The sequence below is a fragment of the Diceros bicornis genome, chromosome 38 (genome assembly GCF_020826845.1).
Source record: "Diceros bicornis minor isolate mBicDic1 chromosome 38, mDicBic1.mat.cur, whole genome shotgun sequence".
In the NCBI taxonomy this organism is placed as follows: Eukaryota; Metazoa; Chordata; class Mammalia; order Perissodactyla; family Rhinocerotidae; genus Diceros; species Diceros bicornis.
In genome coordinates this window covers 25391278-25411443 of record NC_080777.1, presented here as the reverse complement: position 1 = coordinate 25411443, position 20166 = coordinate 25391278, and the positions used below count along the sequence as shown (strand labels likewise).

Sequence of the window (20166 nt, the reverse complement as noted above, 5' to 3'; positions counted from 1 at the left end):
GAGCAAACAGTGATAAGCCCAAACTGGTCAATATCTCTTTAGTGGAGCTTGAGGTTCAATGAGGCGTTAAGAAACTGTGCGATGACAATCTTTATTCTCCCTTAAACCAATTCTGAATTTTTATGGAACTCTGGATGCCATAATTGGAATTAATTTGAGGGAGGGAGAGGATAGTCATAGGGAAGATTAGCAGGTACATCAGAGTACCTCCTATCTCAGACACACTAAAGAGATGGGAAGAAGACAATGAGTGGTTATTTCCTTTCCAATACTTCCCTTTGTGTCACTATACATCACTCACACTAGGATCCAATCTGGCAGTTTTTGCAGTCATATCTAATTAAAGGTCATGCCTGAGAATAGAAGACTGTGCACATCACAGTGCTTTCAATGATGTAAAATATTTTGCAGCTATTTTTGTAGAATGATACATGGATGGAGCTTCCATTTGGGTTCAATATTTCTATTTATCACTTAAAGTTTTGTTTTGCTTTTTTTTTCCAGGTCTTGCCTTGAAAATCAATTTTAACCTGTAGGCAAGTTTAAAGGCCTTTAGGTCATTCTTGCAAGCTAGTGTTAATTGAACGTGTTCATTACAAGCATTTTTTTTCATTATCTTCTCTCTTACTCTGCTAAAAAGACTTTTACTACTTAAAGAACTCTAGAGAATATTAATATGTGCTCAAGTGAAAAGAAGATTCAGGTATAACTACGAGAGTTTTGTCTGAACCACCAGAAGGATGAAATTGACATCAGCTCAGATTGGGAGAAGATTTCAGGGAAGAAAAATCAGGAATTTAGGTTTGGTTCTGCTGAGTTGGAGATGTCCACTAGAGATCCAAGTAGAAAAGTTGAGTAGGAAGTTGAGTTTATGAGTTTGGGAGAGAGGACTGGGCTGGAGATATAAATTTGGCAATCTTGGGCATATAGATGGATTACACTTTGATTATAGCTATAAAAGAGGACCAGTTTTAAGAACAGAAGAGAAAGAACCAGCCAAGTATACTCAGAATGAACTCAGAATGAAGAACAGAAGATAATGAACCAAGGATACAGCCAAGGATACTCAGAAGGGGTAAACTCTAAGGTAGGAAGAAAGCCAAGAGAATGGGGTACCCTGGAAGTCAAGTCGAGGATGAGGAGAAAAAGGATGTCAAGGATGAATGACGAAAGTCATTCAAGGATGAGGAGATTGTCAACTATGCCTAATGCTGATAGGATAAGTAAGATGAGGACTGATACCTGATTTCTGTGTTGTGCCGTATAGAGGTCACTGGTGGCCTTGACAATTGCAGATTTGGTGGAGAGGTGGAGTAGGCTGAAGAAAGAACAAGAGGTGTGGAATTGGAGTCAGTGATGTCAGACTTATTTTTAGTGAGTGTTATGAGCTGTATTGTGACCTGCAAAATTCATATGTGGAAGCCCCAATCCTCAGTACCTCAAAATGTGAGTGTGTTTAGAAATAGGGCCTTTAAAGAGATAATTAAGTTAAAATGAGGCCATTAGGGTGGGCCCTAATCCAATCTGACTGGCGTCCTTGTAAGAACACACAGAGAGACACCAGGGATGGTGAACACAGAGGAAGTACTCTGAGGAGACAGGCCTCAGGAGAAATCAACCCTGTTGGCAACTTGATCTTGGACTTCCAATCTCCAGAATGATGGGAAAATAAATTTCCGTTGTTTAAGCCACCCCATCTGTGGTATTTTGTTATGGCAGCCCTAGAAAATGAATACAGCAAGTCTTAGTGTCTCTTTCTTCCCTTCAATACCAATCAGAACCACGGCCAAGATGGCCAAGTGCATCCACCATCTTCTGCTTAAGGGATTTTTCTTAGTTTATGCACTAATGGTGGTGATTTTCAGGAACCTTGTTCTTTGTGGGGGACTTCTGTGGGGAATTTCTATGTGGCTCTTTGTGGGGTATTTCTTTGTTAGGTCCTCTGCCTGTCAAAATACAAATGCTATGCCATCAAAAATTGGCAGATAGCACCAGGGGGAACAGCAGCTTTAATGCTAGCTTACTTCTCTGGATTCTTATTTTCTTGTCTTTTCTGGATTCTAAGGATTTCCCTTACTTTCCTACTAGCTAACCCATACATGTTAAACAGCAGTGTGGGGTGTGTGTGTTTAATTTATTTAACTTTTTTAGGTATTTCATTTGGGGAGGATTTATAGGACATTTCTTCTACCATATTGTCGGAAGCAAAATCATGAATTACTTTGAAATCTTTTTTGGAGTAAAGCAATTTGCTGTTATCTGTATGTTGACAGTTTAATCACAATGAATAGCTTGCTTTTTTATCAAGTTGAATTACCATTAAACTCATAGACAGTCTGTATAATGTACTTGCCAGTGTATCTGGTTGGATTCTCTAGAAGCAGACAACGATATGGAGTTTGGGTTGTGGGCTGTTCTGAGAAAGGTGTGACCTCAGGCAAAGTGGCTCATTGTGCCTGAGGCCAACCCCATAGCCACTGACAGCTGGAAATTATCCAGCTATTATTGAAGGAGGGGGATCTGGGTGCCATATTTCCATGTCTACCATATCCAGTCATATGGTGCTTAACACATGAGACAGTCTTAGGAAATAATATTGACTTACTAAAGTAGTTGAAACTGAATTCTTTTGTATGAAATTAAATTTTATCCACTAAATTCCTAAAATGTCTATCAACCATGGCAGTATATTTTACAATCTGTTTCAGTCCCTTTTGTAATCAGAAAAAAATATAATAAAAAATAAAAAGTAAATTTGGAAGGTAGGGGGTCAAAAGGTACAAACTTCCAGCTATAAAATAAATAAATCATGGGGATGTAATGTACAGCATGGTGACTATAGTTAATAATACTGTATAGTATATTTGAAAGTTGCTAAGAAAGCGGATCTTAAAAGTTCTAATCACAAGAAAAAAAATTTTGTTAACTCTGTATGGTGATGGTTATTAACTAGATTCATTGTGGTGATCATTTTGCAGTATATACAGGTATGGAATCATTATGTTGTACACTTGAAACTAATATAATGTTATATGCCAATTATATCTCAATAAATAGCAAAAAAAGTAAATTTAATTCATATGATATAATATTTTTTTCTTTCTTGCTAAAGCTCGTATATCTTCAAGGTTAAGCGTGGGCTCTGGAGTTAGACTGCCTGGTCTGAATACCAAGTCCACCACTTATGATTTGTGTGACTTTGGGCAAATGCCTCTGTCGCCTCATCCTTAAAATGCAGATATTAGGACCTATTAAAGGTTCGTCGTGAGAATTAAGTGAGGTAATACATCAGTGTGCTCAGCGTAGTGCCTGGGCATTTTCAATAAGTAGTTCCTCTTGATAATGTTGTTGTCACTTTATTGATACATTTCTTGGCTTTTATTCAAGTTTGTTTAATTATCTTTTCTACCTTTCATTTTACATATTGCTATTTCCTAATATGCTTCCTGTGTGCTAGCCATTTAACTTCTTTTAATTCCCTGAATGTACTAACTTTTTCTCATACACTTTTTCCTTTGGTACCTGCTATTTCTTACATCAGAAAAGGTCTTCTTTGTGTCTCTCCTTCCATCTAAGCTTGGCGGTCATATTCTACATGGCTCCCTACAAATTCCTACTTGTGCTAAAGATTTGATTCCTATACTTACTTGGTAGAGTATGGAAATTTCCTCTCACATAGCACCCTGGAGTCTCTCTCACCCCCCATTTTTTAATAAATATAGAATATTTAAGGATTTTTTGTATCCCCAGAGGCTCAGAATTAGTTTAGTTATAATTCTTAGTTTGTGGCACACTCTCCTTATTGTTCTATGGACAGGCTCTCATTTCATTCATTCATTCATTCCTTAATTTATTAATAACTTATTAATAATGTGTAGACACCTGTGGACACTTAAGGACTAATACTTTATTACTAACTTACAACTAACTCTGGATTCCTCCCTTCTCTTCCCTATCCTTATTTTGGCTTTTCGTTTTCTTGCTTTTCAAAAATGTAGTTTAACAGATGGATGTGTATCCCTAAATAAGTTATTGTTTGATTTTAGATATTTTTGAACTTGATAAAAGTGGATACCATGCTACATGTAGTCTTCTTAGACTTGCATCTTTTATTCAACATTCTGTCACTAAGATCCATTCATATTGTTGCATATAGCCATAGTTCATTAATTTTTACTGCAATATTCCATTATGTAAATATGCCACAATTTTCCCATTTCCCTATAAGTGGATATTTGAGTTACTTCTGTTTTCTGTGCTCTCGTTAACAGATTGCTTTTTTGAACATTCTTGTACATGCATCCTAGTGCACATGTGTAAGTTTCTCTGGCATTTATGTAGGAGTGGAATGGCTGAATTGTAAATATGTGAATATTCAATTTTATTAGATAATGCCAAATTGTTTACAAAAGTGATTTCACAAATTTGCACTCTACCAACAATTAAGAAATCCTTTAATTCACATTCTCGCCAAGAGTTGGTGTTATTATACTTCTGGATTTTCCCAATCAAATGGATGTAAAATGTTATTTCACTGTAGTCTTATTTACATTTTCAAGTGTTGATGAGGTTGATCATTTCCTCCTAAGTTTATTAGCCAATATAGTTCCTCTTCTGTGAAATGCTGTTTCACATCTTTTGGTTACATGTTTGTTATTTTCTTAACAATTTAATAAGAATTCTTCATATATTCTTGGTTTTCAACCTTTATTGGTTTTGTATCCAAGTATTTTCTCCCAGTTGTGAGCTTGGTTTCCGTTCTCTTTAAAATTTAAATTTAAAATTTATAAATTGAGCTGTATTCTCCTGAGCCCATCAGTGAAGTTATGTATTGATTTACACTTGTCTTTCCAGACAAGGATATTATACATATTTTATGCTATTCTGGTTTTATTTGTTAGTTTGTTTGCTTTTTTTTGTTTTTTTGTCTCTTAGGTACTCTGACTATTCAAAGGTCAAAAAACAGTATTTGCCATTATTTTTTAATAAGAGTTTAAAAGTTTCCTAAATCTGTCCAGAGGTGATTTAACCCATATGGTGTGAGATAGGGGTTCAATTTCATTTTGTTCCTATTTGGATAATCATTTAAAAACCCGTTTATTGAATAGTTCCTTTTTCCTATTGATCTGGCATACTACCTTTGTTATATATTAATATTCAATATACGCATGAGTCAATTTCTTGAATCTCTGTTTTATTCCACTAATCAATTTGTCTTTCTCTGTGCCGCTTCTATAATGTCCTAATTACTGTAGCACCATAATAAGTCTTGATATCAGGTAGGGAAAATGTTGACTCACTATTTTTTTTCTCAAAAGTCTTTAGTTTGATCTTTCACCCTCAATAGAATCAGCTTATCAAGTGCAACAAAATTCTCTATGTGATTTTCATTGGAATTTTATTGAATCTATGGATTGTTTTGTAATATAAATACCAAATTGTTTTCCAAAGTGATGGTACCAACTTAAATCATACTGATAATTGATAAGAAATTCTTATTCATTTCAGGAGGAACTGTTAAAGTATAATTTTCAAAAGGTTATAAAACATGTCCCTCATACAAATATAAATTGAAAACATATCAAAAATTATATTCAACTCATTAGTTAATCAGGGAAACAGTAATACTTTAAAACTGGTCCACAGAGCGTTTAAGAAGCCAGGTATTTCTAGGCAACGTTAGAATAAGATTGCTGGGTTAGCACCCCTTCCCAAATGTCCACAGGGTCGTAAACTTTAATCTTTGGAGTTGTCTCTTTTATTGGGTGGAAATTCTTTGCGTGCCTACTAAACACAATATGCGTTAACGTCTGCTCCTTCACAGTTGTAAAATTGCACAGAAAATCAAAAATGAAGACCAGCATTTCACTGAAAGAGCATCTAGCAATCGGTTTTGCCTAGTTCCGAGTTTTGGATAATTTTTCTGACAAATCTGACAGCAAATTTGCTTCTAGTATAACATTTTCACATTTTAACTATATCATTGTCTACCTTCTGGGACAGTTTGGGAAAAGTGTATTGAGAAATTTCCACAAGAGAGGCTTGTTTGACTACTAAAACAGTGAGATGATAACCAGATTTTTAGATTACTGATATATTTTTGTCATATACATAGATTTTAAAATAATTTGATATTTTGATTTCAGATTTTTTAGTGAAAATATAGAAAACATATTTATTATTTATTAGAAAATAGATTATTTTTTCCTTTATTGTGTTTTAAAATAGAAAACAAAAGCTAAAGATTCATTTATGTATACAATGGATTCGTGACAAAATGGTGGATTGTTCATTTTAATAACAGCCCTGTTTTCAGAAGTAATATCTGCATTTTACGGAGAATAAAAGTTAGCGAATCTGGTAATCAAATGCATATCATCTGATTCCAAAGGTCATGCTTTTAGCCCTCTTAGCCCCTACACTGTACTGCAAAATAAACAAACAAATGAACATACAAACTATTGTGGGAAAAATGTCAGTTTCCTAGAAAATCCATTAATTTTATTGTAATATTTTATTTGTGACTATATTCTCCTCTTTCAAATTGTGTCACTTTGTCTTTAAATTTATTCAACCCCAAATTATTTACCTATTAAAAATCATGTATGTTACTTTTACTTAAGAAAGAAGAGTAAGTACTGAGAAATCCTAAAGAAATACATATGTCTCAGTGAGCTGTGCCAATTACTGAAGTCTGACTTCTCCCTCTGCAGAATGGAAGAGGCTGTCTGGAGGGTGGATTTAAATCTTATGTCATTGGTGCAAAGAGTTAAATAAACTAAAAGATGCTTCTTTCACTGCATATGAGTGTCTTCACGTAAATTCCAGTTTCATACTAACAAATAGCATCTGTTGAACATGACCTGACTATTTGAGACCCAATGGTTTCCTCTCCCAAAACACACACATTTCTCCCCAAACTGTGCTTTGCTATTCAATCATGCCATTTCTAGCAATCCTGGGCTGTGGGAGCATCATTGTATTTTCCTTCAAAGTTTTAAAATGACTGGTGCAATATTCCAATCTGAGTTAGAGATTACATTATATCTTCTACTCTCTTCTTTTAAGTATAGAGAAATAGAAAAAAGGATTTACATGTTGTAGTTGTTATGCCTTTTGATTGGGATGCTGTTAGGTTTGTGGTGGGACCGTGCTGCCTATAGGCATATTATATAAGTTTATAAGCCTCTCTGGGGCTAACAGCTTTATATTTCCAGAATGTATGTGTAAATGTATGCATGTATGTATGTATGTTTATGTATATATATACATATACGTATGCATGCATTTTAACTTTGAGGGCTTCTCTGTGTGTGCGCATGTGTGAGCATGTGTGTATTAGGAAGGAGTTGAGTTGAGGAAAGAGAAAAAGTGGAAATGATCTTGAAGCTTCTGATCTTTCCTTTTTTGAGGTGGTGGTGATAAAGATACATAATCCTTACCAAGCAATTTGTTACAAGCCTAAATGCTGTGTATTTTTGCTACTCTTTATTATATACTTAACAGAATAAAAGTGAATAAATGTTCTCTTATTTGCAATTTTTCTTTTCTTTTTTTTTCATTTTTTAACTGCTTGACCCAGACCTGCCCACCTCACACAACTGGGCGGGGGGGTATGAAGAAGCGAAATCTCTTTGCAATTTAAAGATGAAAAAATGTACCTATATACTTATCTTAGCTTTCTTTATCTTTTGCTTCCAAAGCTTAGACTTGAGTTAAATTGATGTTGCTTAAATTTAATTATTTAAAATAAAATGAGGAAGTACAGAGAGTAGGCCCTGCAAATGAACGTTGCTCATGAGGACATGAGTTTTCTAACTGAAGAGAGACTTGAATACAAAAGTACTCTTGGGTGGACTTGTAATGTGTTTTACCATGGAAACCACAGATCGTGTATTTCCAGCTACCTGCAAGCCATGATTACCAAGGAGCTACAGGAGTGTAAATGCAATTATTGAGGGGCTATCAGCATCATCTGTAATGAAAGAAAATTGATGCGTGATTGGCACTCCAGATTCTTTTCTCATTACCATTACATCACTGTGTGTACATATATGTATATAAATATATATATATTTAAATACACGCAATCACATATATATATACATATAATGTATGTATATATAGCAGCTGGGTTCCCCTTCCAAAAATGACATTATTTTAAATCTTATTTTAAAAATTCAGAGAATGCTATCGAAAGTTGTCAGAATGAATCTCTGCCTCCTTATAAGACGTTACTGACTAAAGGAGGTGAGAAAGTTAGGCTTGAGTAATTATGAAAAGAATTAGATAGGCAAAAAGAAGTTGGGGAATTCCTTAGGAGGGACTTTGAAGTACTTAAAGTGAGGTTATTTTTGTGCATACAGTAACGGTTGGAAGCCAGGCAGAAATCCCCTGGAAGTGTTTGAGTGTAAACTGGTGAAACTAATTTTTTAAGATGAAAAATCAATAGTAGGCTTACTTGTTAATTTACTTTTTACAAGGCTCCATTTGAATGGTTGCTCTGTTAAATAATTTAGTTACCAGAAGTTAGGAGTGAATATTTGGAAATGGATAGGAACCTGGTTTAGAGTAAATAATCAAAGGGCAGAATTAAATAAACATTTCTCAGTATGCCTGTGTGAATCTGGTGTTTGCAATGCTCTTTTGTAATATTTTACACATGACCTAGAACTCTCTGAATAATGAAGAGTCAACCTGATGAGGAGGCAAGAGGCAAGAAGAAGTAATGGAAAGACCAGTGTCCCAATTCTGTCCAAGGACTAGCTGTGTCAATTTAGGCAAGTCACTAAAATTATTTAAATTATGTTTCTTTTTCTGTAAAATAAAGTGGATGGTTTCCTTACCCAAGTCATAGCAACATTGTAAAAATTAAATAAATCAACAGTAGTGTAATTTTTTTCCTAAATATTCATTAAATCATGGGGAGATAGTGCAAATAAACAAACAAATCTAAATTAATAAAATTGAGAAAAAATTAAAAACCTGTGGGGAATTGTCATTAATCACAAGGTAGATCAGTTTGCAATAAGAAAGAGCTTCCAAGATTTCAGCTTACCACAGTCCCAAGTTTTGCATCCTCAAGTACTTATAACCTAAGGAAGGAAAGGAAGATGCTTTTGTCTCTCCCACCATACTGTTGAGTGAGAGTCCTTAAGGTTTTTACCGAAGAAAGAACTGGGGATCCCACTAATCCCTTCATTCAGGCATTCAGCCAGTAATAGTTAATGCCCAATAGGTCCCAAGTAAAATGTGAGCTGCTAAAGCTATAAGTGTGAACAAAATTCAATATGGTGCCCGCCCTCATGGAGCATACATTCTTATGGACTTTGTATAACCTAGAAGTGCTACTGTCACCATCAGAAAACGACTGTATTAGTTTCCTAGGACTGCAGTAACAAAGTACCATAAACTGGTGCCTGAAAAGAACAGAAGTGTATTGACTCACGGCTCTGGAGTAAACAGCTTGAAATCAAGTTGTTGGTAGTGCTATGCTCTCTCCTAAGCCTCTAGGGGAGAATCCTTTCTTGCCTTCTCAGTTTCTGGTAGGTGTTCCTTGGCTTGTGGCAGTATAATTCCAATCTTTTCCTCTCTTTCCACATGGCCATCTTCTTTCTGTGTCTGTGTCTGTGTCAAAATTTCCCTCTTCTTATAAAGACACCAGTTGTATCGGGTTAAGGACCCATCCTACTCCAATATGACATCATCTTAATTTAACTAATTATGTCTACAATGACCTTAGTCCCAGATAATGTCACATTCTGAGATCCTGGGGGTTAGGACTTCAACATATCTTTTGGGGGGACATAATTCAACACATAACAATGACTTTAGGGAAAATAAGGGTACACACAACAATGTAATACATTTGGAAAGGGGTAATTCTCATAAGTGTAAACCCATAAACCCAACTGTGAGTTTGGTAGTGGTGAGGATGGAGTGAGAGAGCCTTGACAGTAGTATATGGAGAGACTTTAATCTTTCTCCTTACTCACTGGAGTCAGAGCACCAAGCATGAAATTAGGAGGATGGTACAATATAAAAGCACAGAAATGATGCCAGGTGAAAAGTTCTTAGAAATGGGAATTGTACTAGGAGATGTGTATATTAACTTGCCATCCAGATGTAGATTTTCCAAAGGAAAACCACCAACCAATAAATAGTGAGGGAGCAGAACTAACATTCCTCCACTGATCCTGCCTGCTGAGACCAGAAAATCCCGGCAGATACTGCCTTGTTTGAGTTGAGTATAGTAATAAAAAACTCAAACATGGATTCCGTGGCCAATATTGCAGAATCAGAGGGAGGCAAGAAGGGAATAGCACCAAGTAAAACAGAAGAAGAATTTTCCTTTGATAATGATCTATATCTACTATAAGTTCCAAAAGAGAATTTCTGCAAAAGTTTGGCATTCTAAACAGAGTCAAGGGCATTAATGAAAAAAGCAAAATAAGTGCTTCTGAAGGAACAACCCGGGTCAAAATTATTTTTTATGTTGTTAAAATGGTAAAGCTTACTTTAAAGTTACTGAATAAGAATTTTAAGAGTGAAGCAAGAAAATTACACTTTAACAAGAACCTGCATGATTTTTACAATAAATTCAAGTACCCAGAGCAACGGAGTGAAAGGAAAATGACACAGAAAAACAAAGGTAACAAATTAAAATCAATGTTAAGGCACTGGATACTGTTAGGGCAAATTGCTAATGGATATACAAAAAAATTCTCTATAGTAATCAAAATTGTTCCAGAGCATAGAAAAATCTGGAAAATTTTTCAATTCATATTAGAAGATATTAGAGTAATCTAAAGATGATAGCACATCAATCTTAGTTAAGACTTTAGAAGAAAAACTCCTAAAAATATTGGAAAATGAATCCAGCAGTAAATTACCTGAATAGTTTACTATTAAAAAAACAATTTATTCCAGAATGGAAAAACTAATTGCATAATAAAAAAACTGTTAAAACAATTCACCAAATCAGTGTCAAAAAAACCCCAACAGTGTACCATCAACTTGATAGATTCAGGACAGATTTTTGTTAACAATTAACATCCATCCACTCTTGATATGATTTTTAGTAAAATATAAATATATATTGCAATTCCAGGGTCAATGATATAATTACTGCTAAAGCACAAGATGCCTTCTCTTACAAGAATGCACATGATAGTTGATCTTTTTCTTCAAAAAGTGCTATTCAACGTAATAAGTCAAGAACAATGAAATGTAAATAGAAATATTGGGGAAGATTTCCAGGTGACATGATTGTCTGCCTAAAAAACCCAAGAAAAAATATCACTGCCTATAAAGGAATTCAATATGGTAGCCATTTACAATACCAAAAACAAAAATTATAAAATACCCAGAAATAAATGTCACACAGAATATGTAATATCCACCCAAGAAAAACAATAAAACGTTGTTGACCAATATAAATATAGCATTATTAAACAATGAAAACATGTCAATAGTAATAGATACCACCTAGTAATCATTATGATTCCACTTTTTTACTAAATACAATTATAATTGTACTATTATATTGGAGTAAATGTGGCCAAATGATTCTACATTTCATCTTCAGTATAAACATGTGAAAAAAATGACATTTTAAGAAGTGATGAGGTCAGATATACCTTAGTGTATTATTCAGAACTGTATGTTCTGGGGAAGGTCTAGAAAGAGTGCATTAAATTGACCTGTTTTTGATCAAAGTAAATTCCGATAAAGTTAGATAGAAGGAGGGAGGTCAGAAGAGAGGAAGAAAGAGAAGAAGAGAGGAAGGAGGGAAGGAAGGAAGGAAGTGAAAGCACATTTAAATCTGGAAAAGGAAATAATAAGAGGATATTTAAAATCATGAAAAAAATTAGGAAGGATACACACTAAACTGTACTATATCCCTGAGTACTGGAGAACTGTATGATAATGGGGAACGTCCCACAACAGTACGCTAACACTAACTGGCCTTGATTCTGGGAAGAGTTGTCATTATATTGAAAAAAAGAAAGCTGCACTTTATATTGTAGATAGAAAACCTAACAGACATTTTTCTGTACCTGAGAGAAGACATGGATCAAAAAGTGTTTTGCTTGTTTTTTGTTTGTTTTTTTACCTCTAACTTTAGAAAGCATTTGTATAAATTTATAATTTAATATCATCCATGATCCTCAGTGAGAATATTGAATCAGAGAGATCTCTAGATTAATTAAGAGTTTTACTTCATGTAGTATTATAATTAGAAGGGAATTTGGGATTCATTTAATGAGAGACCTCACATCTTGCAAAATTGTCTTTACCTTCAGGAAAAAACCCAGTTACTTGCAAGCTGTTATCCAGTCTTTGGCACATTTGTATGTATTGGAGAGCTCTCCACTTCACAATGATGGCCATTTCAAAGTTGGGTAATCTCATTCATAATTCTCATATTTCTCTATGATTAGTTCTATACAATAGAGCATCACATTATGAGTCACCTCATTTTAATTATGATGGCCATGTCAGTGTTTAAAGAGACAGCCATTCTGTTACTGCTAACTCTTCATATTTAGACTAAACATTTCCAGTTCCTTAAAGTTGTCCACGTATGATATGCTTCCCAAATCCCTTATTATTTTGTGTAAGGCTTTAGATGATCTCATTTCAGTTAAAAAAATGCACCTCTGTTAAATACTCAGTACTGAATTCCAGCTATTATCTTGAAGAATGGACCCATATTCTTATAAATTTGATAATTGTAGGAAGCAAATCTCCATGGCCTTTGCTGAATTACTTGTGTAATAGCCATATGTCCTCTTAAATTTACTTTTGTATCCATAGCAAATTTGAACTAATTTAGCTGGATACCAGTATTACAGTAACTTTATTTAAAATGAACTGCCTTTTTCATTTGATAAACAAGGGGAACAGATCCAATGATGGATTTCCAAGATACTAGTGGAGTTCTGTGTCTGTGTGTGGGTGCATCCACTTTTGTAGCATGTGTGAGTGTGTAGGCTTGTGTATGTGTGTGGGGTGTGTGCATGTACATAGACATGCATATGGAAGTATTCTGCTGGAAGATATCATTGCAGTTTTCATGGCTTCATTCTGGAGAAATTAGCAAGTAAAGAGAATCTTGATTTCTGTCCTTTTTTTCACTTTACATATCAGGTGAAAAAAATGTGGAAAGTAAATCGGAAAATGATGAAAAGGAATGAAAAAATGTTTATGGATGGAAATGTTTTCTTTAGGGATAAGAGATAAAGTTAGAGAGCATTCAAGTCTTTTAGAAGGTATAATGGATAAAACTTGGTTTGCAATTGATAACAAATGTCCTTTTACTTTTGTGACACAACAGACAGCTTTTAAAATATTCATGAATCTTCTTGAATATACAGCATAGAATATAGTAGTGAAGTATTTCTCTAGTACATGAGCATCTTCATATGTCAATTTTTTCTCCAGTTTTATCTCCCATGTATACTTCTGCAAAAACAAAAAACATCTAGTTTATATGGATTACATTATCAAAATTTTGTGATATTAGGAAAAATTAAAATAAATCTGTTGTTTGTATCAACATTAAAATGCTTTCTTAGCTGTTTTGGGAATCCTAACTTATAATGCATATATTTGAGACTATTTAATTAAGAAAATTTTAAATGATGATTATTAACAAGTCACCTTGCACTGAACACAATATTTCTTTTCACTCAGTGTTTTGAAAATATTAATTATGCCCTATCACATGAGAGACGGTTTACTAAAATTTAGGGAGAAAGCAAATGTATGTATTAGAATGTATTAGAATTTTTTAGTCTGTTGATATTATTTTATAGTGGAACAAATATATAACATTCAGTTAAGTGATTTGTCTAGTTTGTAACCTATCTATGGTGACTTGAACATTCTACTGGCCATTACCACTCCTTGACTGACCCATATATATTTTAATTTGAGCCTAAATAAATAAATAAGAAGGTAAAGTATCCCATAATGTCATGTCCCAAATAGTGTCAAAGTGGAATGAAAGGCTCGTTAAAAGTGGATTTTCAGGCCCAGTCCCTTAGGATTCTGATGTAGTAGACTTGGGGTAGTGTTGCTCAAACTGAATTTCTCAAGCATCCAATTGAATCTTATGATATGGGCAAAAATTGGGAAAACACTGATTCAAAATTATTCCATAGACGTATGAAAGACTTTTGCGTTATTGCAGATTTGAATCATCCATACCGCTCATTACATCCACTAATACAGATAATTGAATTAACTACGTATATTTGAACTGACTATACCTTTAAAATTAAAAAAGTAACTGCTTCTATCTAAAAAGTTCAGTATTTTACTCAATTCTTATTTTCTGTGGTGGGAATTCACTCAACGCATTCAATCAAGTAATTTATTTTGATTTTCTTAAGTATTAGTCTTTAGATTAATTATGTTTTTATTTTCTGTTTGCAGGGTACAAGTTGAATTCTTTATGAATGAAAACACATTTAAAGAGAGATTAAAGTTATTTTTTATTAAAAACCAGAGATCAAGTAAGTCATTCATTTTATTCCCCTGTCTATGTGTTTGTATATCTGTTTAGCTCAAAAGATTCCAACTGTGCAGTCCTTTTGCAAAAACTCTTTTATAGAGAGGAATAAACTTGATAATCTTGTCTGCCAGGCAGTGAGATTTTAGAAAGCTGTGGATATTACATCTGGTGGTGTTAAGGTTTCTTGAGTAAGTTTTTTTTTTTTTTAATAATTTTATTTATTTTATTTTTTCCCCCAAAGCCCCAGTAGATAGTTGTATGGTCATAGGTGCACATCCTTCTAGTTGCTGTATGTGGGACGCGGCCTCAGCATGACCGGAGAAGCGGTGCGTCGGTGTGCGCCCGGGATCAAACCTGGGCCGCCAGCAGCAGAGCGCGCACACTTAACCGCTAAGCCACGGGGCCGGCCCTCTTGAGTAATTTAATTTTCCATATCCCACACCAATAAGTAGACTTCAAAGTGGGACTATCTGAATTAGAAGAAACGTTAAGAAAAATAATTTAATGAGAGGTCCCCATATTTTAACAGTGAGGGACACCTAAAACTTACTTTGAGAAGACACTGGTTGTTCTGACTGACCTTAATGGGGAATAATTTTGTGATTTAGTGAGGAAGAGTTCAATGTTTCCCAGTTATGCCTAAAAACAAGAAACATTTAGGATGTTCTGAAATGTATAGACTACTAGCATCCTTCCCTGGAGATTTTGAATCAGGAAGTATAGGGTTAAGTGCAGAGTTTAACATCCCTATGATTCTTTTTTTTTTTTTTTTTTTTTGAGGAAGATCAGCCCTGAGCTAACATCCATGCCAATCCTCCTCTTTTTGCTGAGGAAGACCGGCCCTGAGCTAACGTCTATTGCCAATCCTCCTCCTTTTTTTCCCTTTTTCTCCCCAAGGCCACAGTAGATAGTTGTATGTTATAGTTGCACATCTTCCTAGTTGCTGTATGTGGGATGCCACCTCAGCATGGCTGGACAAGTGGTGCATCAGTGCGCGCCTGGGATCTGAACCCGGGCCGCCAGTAGTGGAGTGCTCGCACTTAACCCCTAAGCCGCAGGGCCAGGCCCCCAATGATTCTTATCATCAGATGAATTTGGGAAACAGTGGAACGTCAAGAGGACATGAATTTGGCACAGTCACTGACCTCCTAGTCCCATTCAAGGTTGACATGTCGATGATATTTGTTACCTCCCCATAGTACCATATATTTTTAAACGCCATGTATAATGAACCGATATGCAATTTTCCATATGATTATTGCTTAAAATGTCAACAAGCCATGGAGAGGTCTATATTAGGTTGGTGTAGACTTTGCTGTCTCTGAACTTTGACCCCTGAATCCTCTTGGGGTAGTCTAAATTAAGTTGTGCCTCCATAGGTTTCCTCAATGAGAAAAGCCTGAGTTGTGAGAAGTTACCCAAATACTGACAGTAGGGAATATTTCAATATGTAAGGCACACTGGCTAGAGGTTCTTCATGGTAAGTTAGCTTCAGGGTTAAGGATAATAATAATTATTGCTTCTCTAATCTGGTTGTTTAGAATTTCCAAGGAAGCCCCACCAATAGATATTACCTAAACAAGCCACATCATCTGAATAGAAGGTTTTCTTGATTTTAATACTAACAGTCCTGTCTCTCTAGGCCAGAAAGGATAGATGCCTTATTTGAACACTTCACTTGCAGCCACCTTTGACTAAGCCATCGTTTCAGGAGACCAGTTCTATAAAACCAGGGCAATTTCGTTAACAGTTTAGAGACTTTCTAAAGAGCCTAACCCGTAAATGTCCCTAACATTTTAACAGGAAAACTTAGGAAAAATTACACGATTAATAAGCATTAATCTTTTACTGTTAAGAAATGTTACCTCAAGTACACTCACATATAGCCGAGTAGAAAAAAGACATTTCATTTCCAGATTTTATTAAGTTATAATTATAGGAAAGCCTTTCTCAAAATTTTATGATGCATGAATCAGATATCGCCCGATAATTGTGGGAAAGGTGATGCTTCTATTCATCAGATTTTAAGCATGTTTTGCTTAATGTTAGTTGCTCTTCTTTATAATCAAGTATTAGAGGCTTCATAACTGTGACCTACACAGTTTCAAAGATACATACAAGGCAGTCTTAATTCCTACAAAAATTTTAAGATTTCATTGGTATTTGACCTAAAGTGAAAAGTTAGGTTCAACTGGTCGAACTAAAAAATGTGTGTGTGAATGTGTCTGTATTTCTCAGCATATGCTATTCAGATTTCTCTGTAATTACGTAATTACTAATTAAATGTATAATATATAATTGTATACATGATTATAATTTCTCTATAATCAAATCTACAAGGTGTTCTGATATAAGATTTATAACTTATTCTGTGAGTTTGTAACCAGCTAGATTTTCTAGCTAGCTAAAATTTGTCCGCAAATTGATAGATAAATAAAATGCGTACTTCTAAGCATATTGGAACTAATCTTGATTGGACATGATTTTTATAGCTTCTGAATGCTCAAACCTAGATTTACTCTCAGTGTATAATAGTCACTGTCATTTGCAGTACATCAATTCTGTCATTCTCACTTTTTGTTTCAATATTCAGCTAATTAAATATCAGCTACCTAGAACTTCAGAGAGTTTAGACAATTATGGTGTTGTAGTTTCTAAATGCAATTTAAGTGCTGTACTTAAAGTTGATATTTTTGACAACTCATTTTAGTCTTTTGTGAACTAAGTTCAAATGAAAATCAATTTTTTATTGTTTGTTTAAAGGTCTAAGAATACGTCTGTTCAATTTTTCTCTCAAATTATTAAGCTGTTTATTATACATAATACGAGTGCTTCTAGAAAACCCTTCACAAGGAAATGAATGGTAAGGTATCTTTGTCTGACCTTCAACAATATTCTTTAGATCACTGTGAATTGTATCATAGTTTTAAAGGATGTTATATAGGATACATTTTTCTCAAGGACGTTTTAGATGTTTGTCACAATTAAATTGATCTGGCTTTCAGTTAATATGTGAATATAATTCTTGTAGGTTCTTTTTAAACATCTCCTCTTTTATTGTTTATTTTATCGTTATCTATTGTTTATTACCAGTGTAATGCTAATACTGGACACTTACCCATAAAATTTTTATTGCTAATCAAAGTACTCTAAGTAATTGCTTAACATGGGTCAGTCTCTTTAAAGACCCAAATACCTTTCTGTTCTTGATTTACATAGACTCTGAAAAGTTTCACTCTGCTGTTAATATTATAATAGTATTAATTATTGTTAGTATTAATTATTGTTATCACTGTTAATAATAATATTATTATACCAGCTTTATAAGTATTTTCAGTTATAGTCTAGTTGTTACTTTACTTTTTTTAAGGTTCCTTGAGGACATTATGCTAAGTGAAATAAGTTAGGAAAAGAGAAATGTCATATGATGTCACTTATATGTGGAATCTAAAAAAAAAGAGCAAATCTACTCGTTACTCTTGAATAGAAACACTCCTGCATTTATTGGGAGGAATGACCATCTCAAGTCTCAGATTTTGCTTGTATAGTTCTTTATCTTATTTGAGTTAAATTACTTATTGATTTATTTTAACTTCTTTTTCCATTCATTATCACGTTGCTTTTATTAAATTGCATTTCTATTCATTCATGGACTTTCCTTTTGAGAGTCTATCTTTTGTGAGAAGCAGTCAGGTAGGGGACTGGGTGTGTAATGGCGTGAATAATTTTTATCTCACCACCTTGGCTCCCTGTCCAGCCTACTAAATTTAAAATAATTTTCAAAACAGAAAACAAATTTGATGGATAACTTCTGTGTCATTATGTTTTCATGTAGAGATTTGCCCTAAGAAAATGAAAAAATAAAGATTAAGGTAAAATGGAAAGTGAGGGCATAATACACATTTAAATGAATTGGTTACTCTTCATCTCATTTAGATGGTGAAAATGATTACATATTTATTAAAGGGTTTGGAGACAAGTTAAAGATTAAATGAAATTTTATTGTGTAATAATTTATGTGATAATTCCTCATAATTTATTTGATGAAATACAATTATGAATATTTCACTATATCTTTATTGAATACTTACTGTGTTTTCATATTGCTGTAAGTGAAGATATAGCCATGAAAAGGAACATTTACTACACTCAGGGAATTTTCAGCTTGTGGAAAGGTGGTATATTTTGGAGTTCTTGCTATTTTCTGGCATTGGGTAGTTGTTTTATGTATGTGATTTCCTTCAGTATACGTTTAATCTTATTATCCCCACCTTCCATATAAAGAAGCAGAAATTTTCTCATATTTGCCCTCTGCTCTGAGGCCCTCAGCACTAATCTTTTCATGTCTTTTATCCCTGTTTAACTCACTGACCACAGAAAACTAGCACCTTCTTGTTCCCCCGAATTCTGTGTATTCAACTTATCTACTTGGAAGTCTAATAGGCATTTCAAACTTGCTGTGTTCCTGTGGGCTTCTTCTGTGCTCTCCCCCATCTCAGTGAATGATGACTCCATCCTTCCCCCAAACCCAGCTCCACTCACAGCCTTCCACATTTCAGCTGATAAGAACTCCATCCTAACAGCTGCTCAGGCCAAATGCTTTGGAGTCATTCTTCTCTTTTGTCTCACACTCTGCAGCATATGCAAATCCTGAGAAAATTCTGTTATTTCTACCTTCAAGAAATATCCAGCATACAATCACTTCTCAATGCCACCACCCTGGCACAAGCCACCTTCTCTCACCTGGATTACTGCAAAGCCTCCTAATCAGTCCTACTAATTCTGCCTTTGCTCCCCTTTGGTCTAGTCTCATTGTAGCAGCCAGTATTCCTTTAAAACATAGGTTGGATCTTGACATGGCTGTGCTCTGAATGCCAGAGTACCTACTATGGCCTGTAAGAACCCCTGTTCTCCCTGTAACTTCACCTTCTACTGCTCATCCCTCACCATTTTGCTCCAGCCACATTGGCCTATTGTCTGTTCCTGGATCATTCCAGACACACTTCTGGCTCAGGGCCTTCATACCCACTATTCCTTCTGTCTGTAATTCTCTGCCACCAGATAAGATAGGCACACTTCCTCAGATCTTGACTCAAAATCATTTTCAGTGAAGCCTTACCTAAACATCCCGTTTGAAATTGCAATCTCTTTATAAGACTCCCTCGAATACTTTTTTTTCCCTTCTTCCTTTTCATTTTTCTCCATTACCTTTCTCTCTTTTATATATTGAACATATTTTACTTGTTTATTATGTTTTCTGTGTATTCCATGTGGATTACAATGGATATTCCATGAGGACATTGTTGTCTGAATCCTCAGAGCCTGACACAAATTCGGCACTCAGTAATTGTTAAATGAATGAGTGACTAAAGGAGTAAATGAAGGTCTTTATAATCTGATCTTTGCTTACCTCATCTCACCAACCTGCTACTCCAGCACGCTGACCTACTGGAAGCAACTTAAACATACTCTGCTCTGCATTGTCTCTGGGCCATTGAACGTTCTGCTCCCTCACCTTGGACCCCTGTTTCCACTCCTGTCCCTCACTATCGGCTCTTTGTTAAGCTGCTTCAGGACTCCTGGTGCTTCAGGATAACAATTTCTTGGAGAACACTTAATCTGAAATTCTTACCTGATGTCATGAC

At 34.7% G+C, this 20166-nt stretch overlaps 1 protein-coding gene across 5 annotated transcripts in view; it reads left to right on the top strand.

Moving 5' to 3' along the window:
- KCNT2 (potassium sodium-activated channel subfamily T member 2) overlaps positions 1-20166 on the top strand; it is a 348393-nt gene that overhangs the window by 73418 nt on the left and 254809 nt on the right. For 2 of the 5 annotated variants that reach the window (XM_058533723.1, XM_058533722.1), the window contains exons 2-4: positions 12306-12404; positions 14443-14522; positions 17285-17384. In XM_058533723.1, the coding sequence (XP_058389706.1) occupies positions 12306-12404; positions 14443-14522; positions 17285-17384 (279 nt within the window). Of the gene's footprint in view, positions 1-12305; positions 12405-14442; positions 14523-17284; positions 17385-20166 lie in introns of those variants that run through there. The other 3 variants (XM_058533726.1, XM_058533725.1, XM_058533727.1) reach the window with 2 other exon arrangements.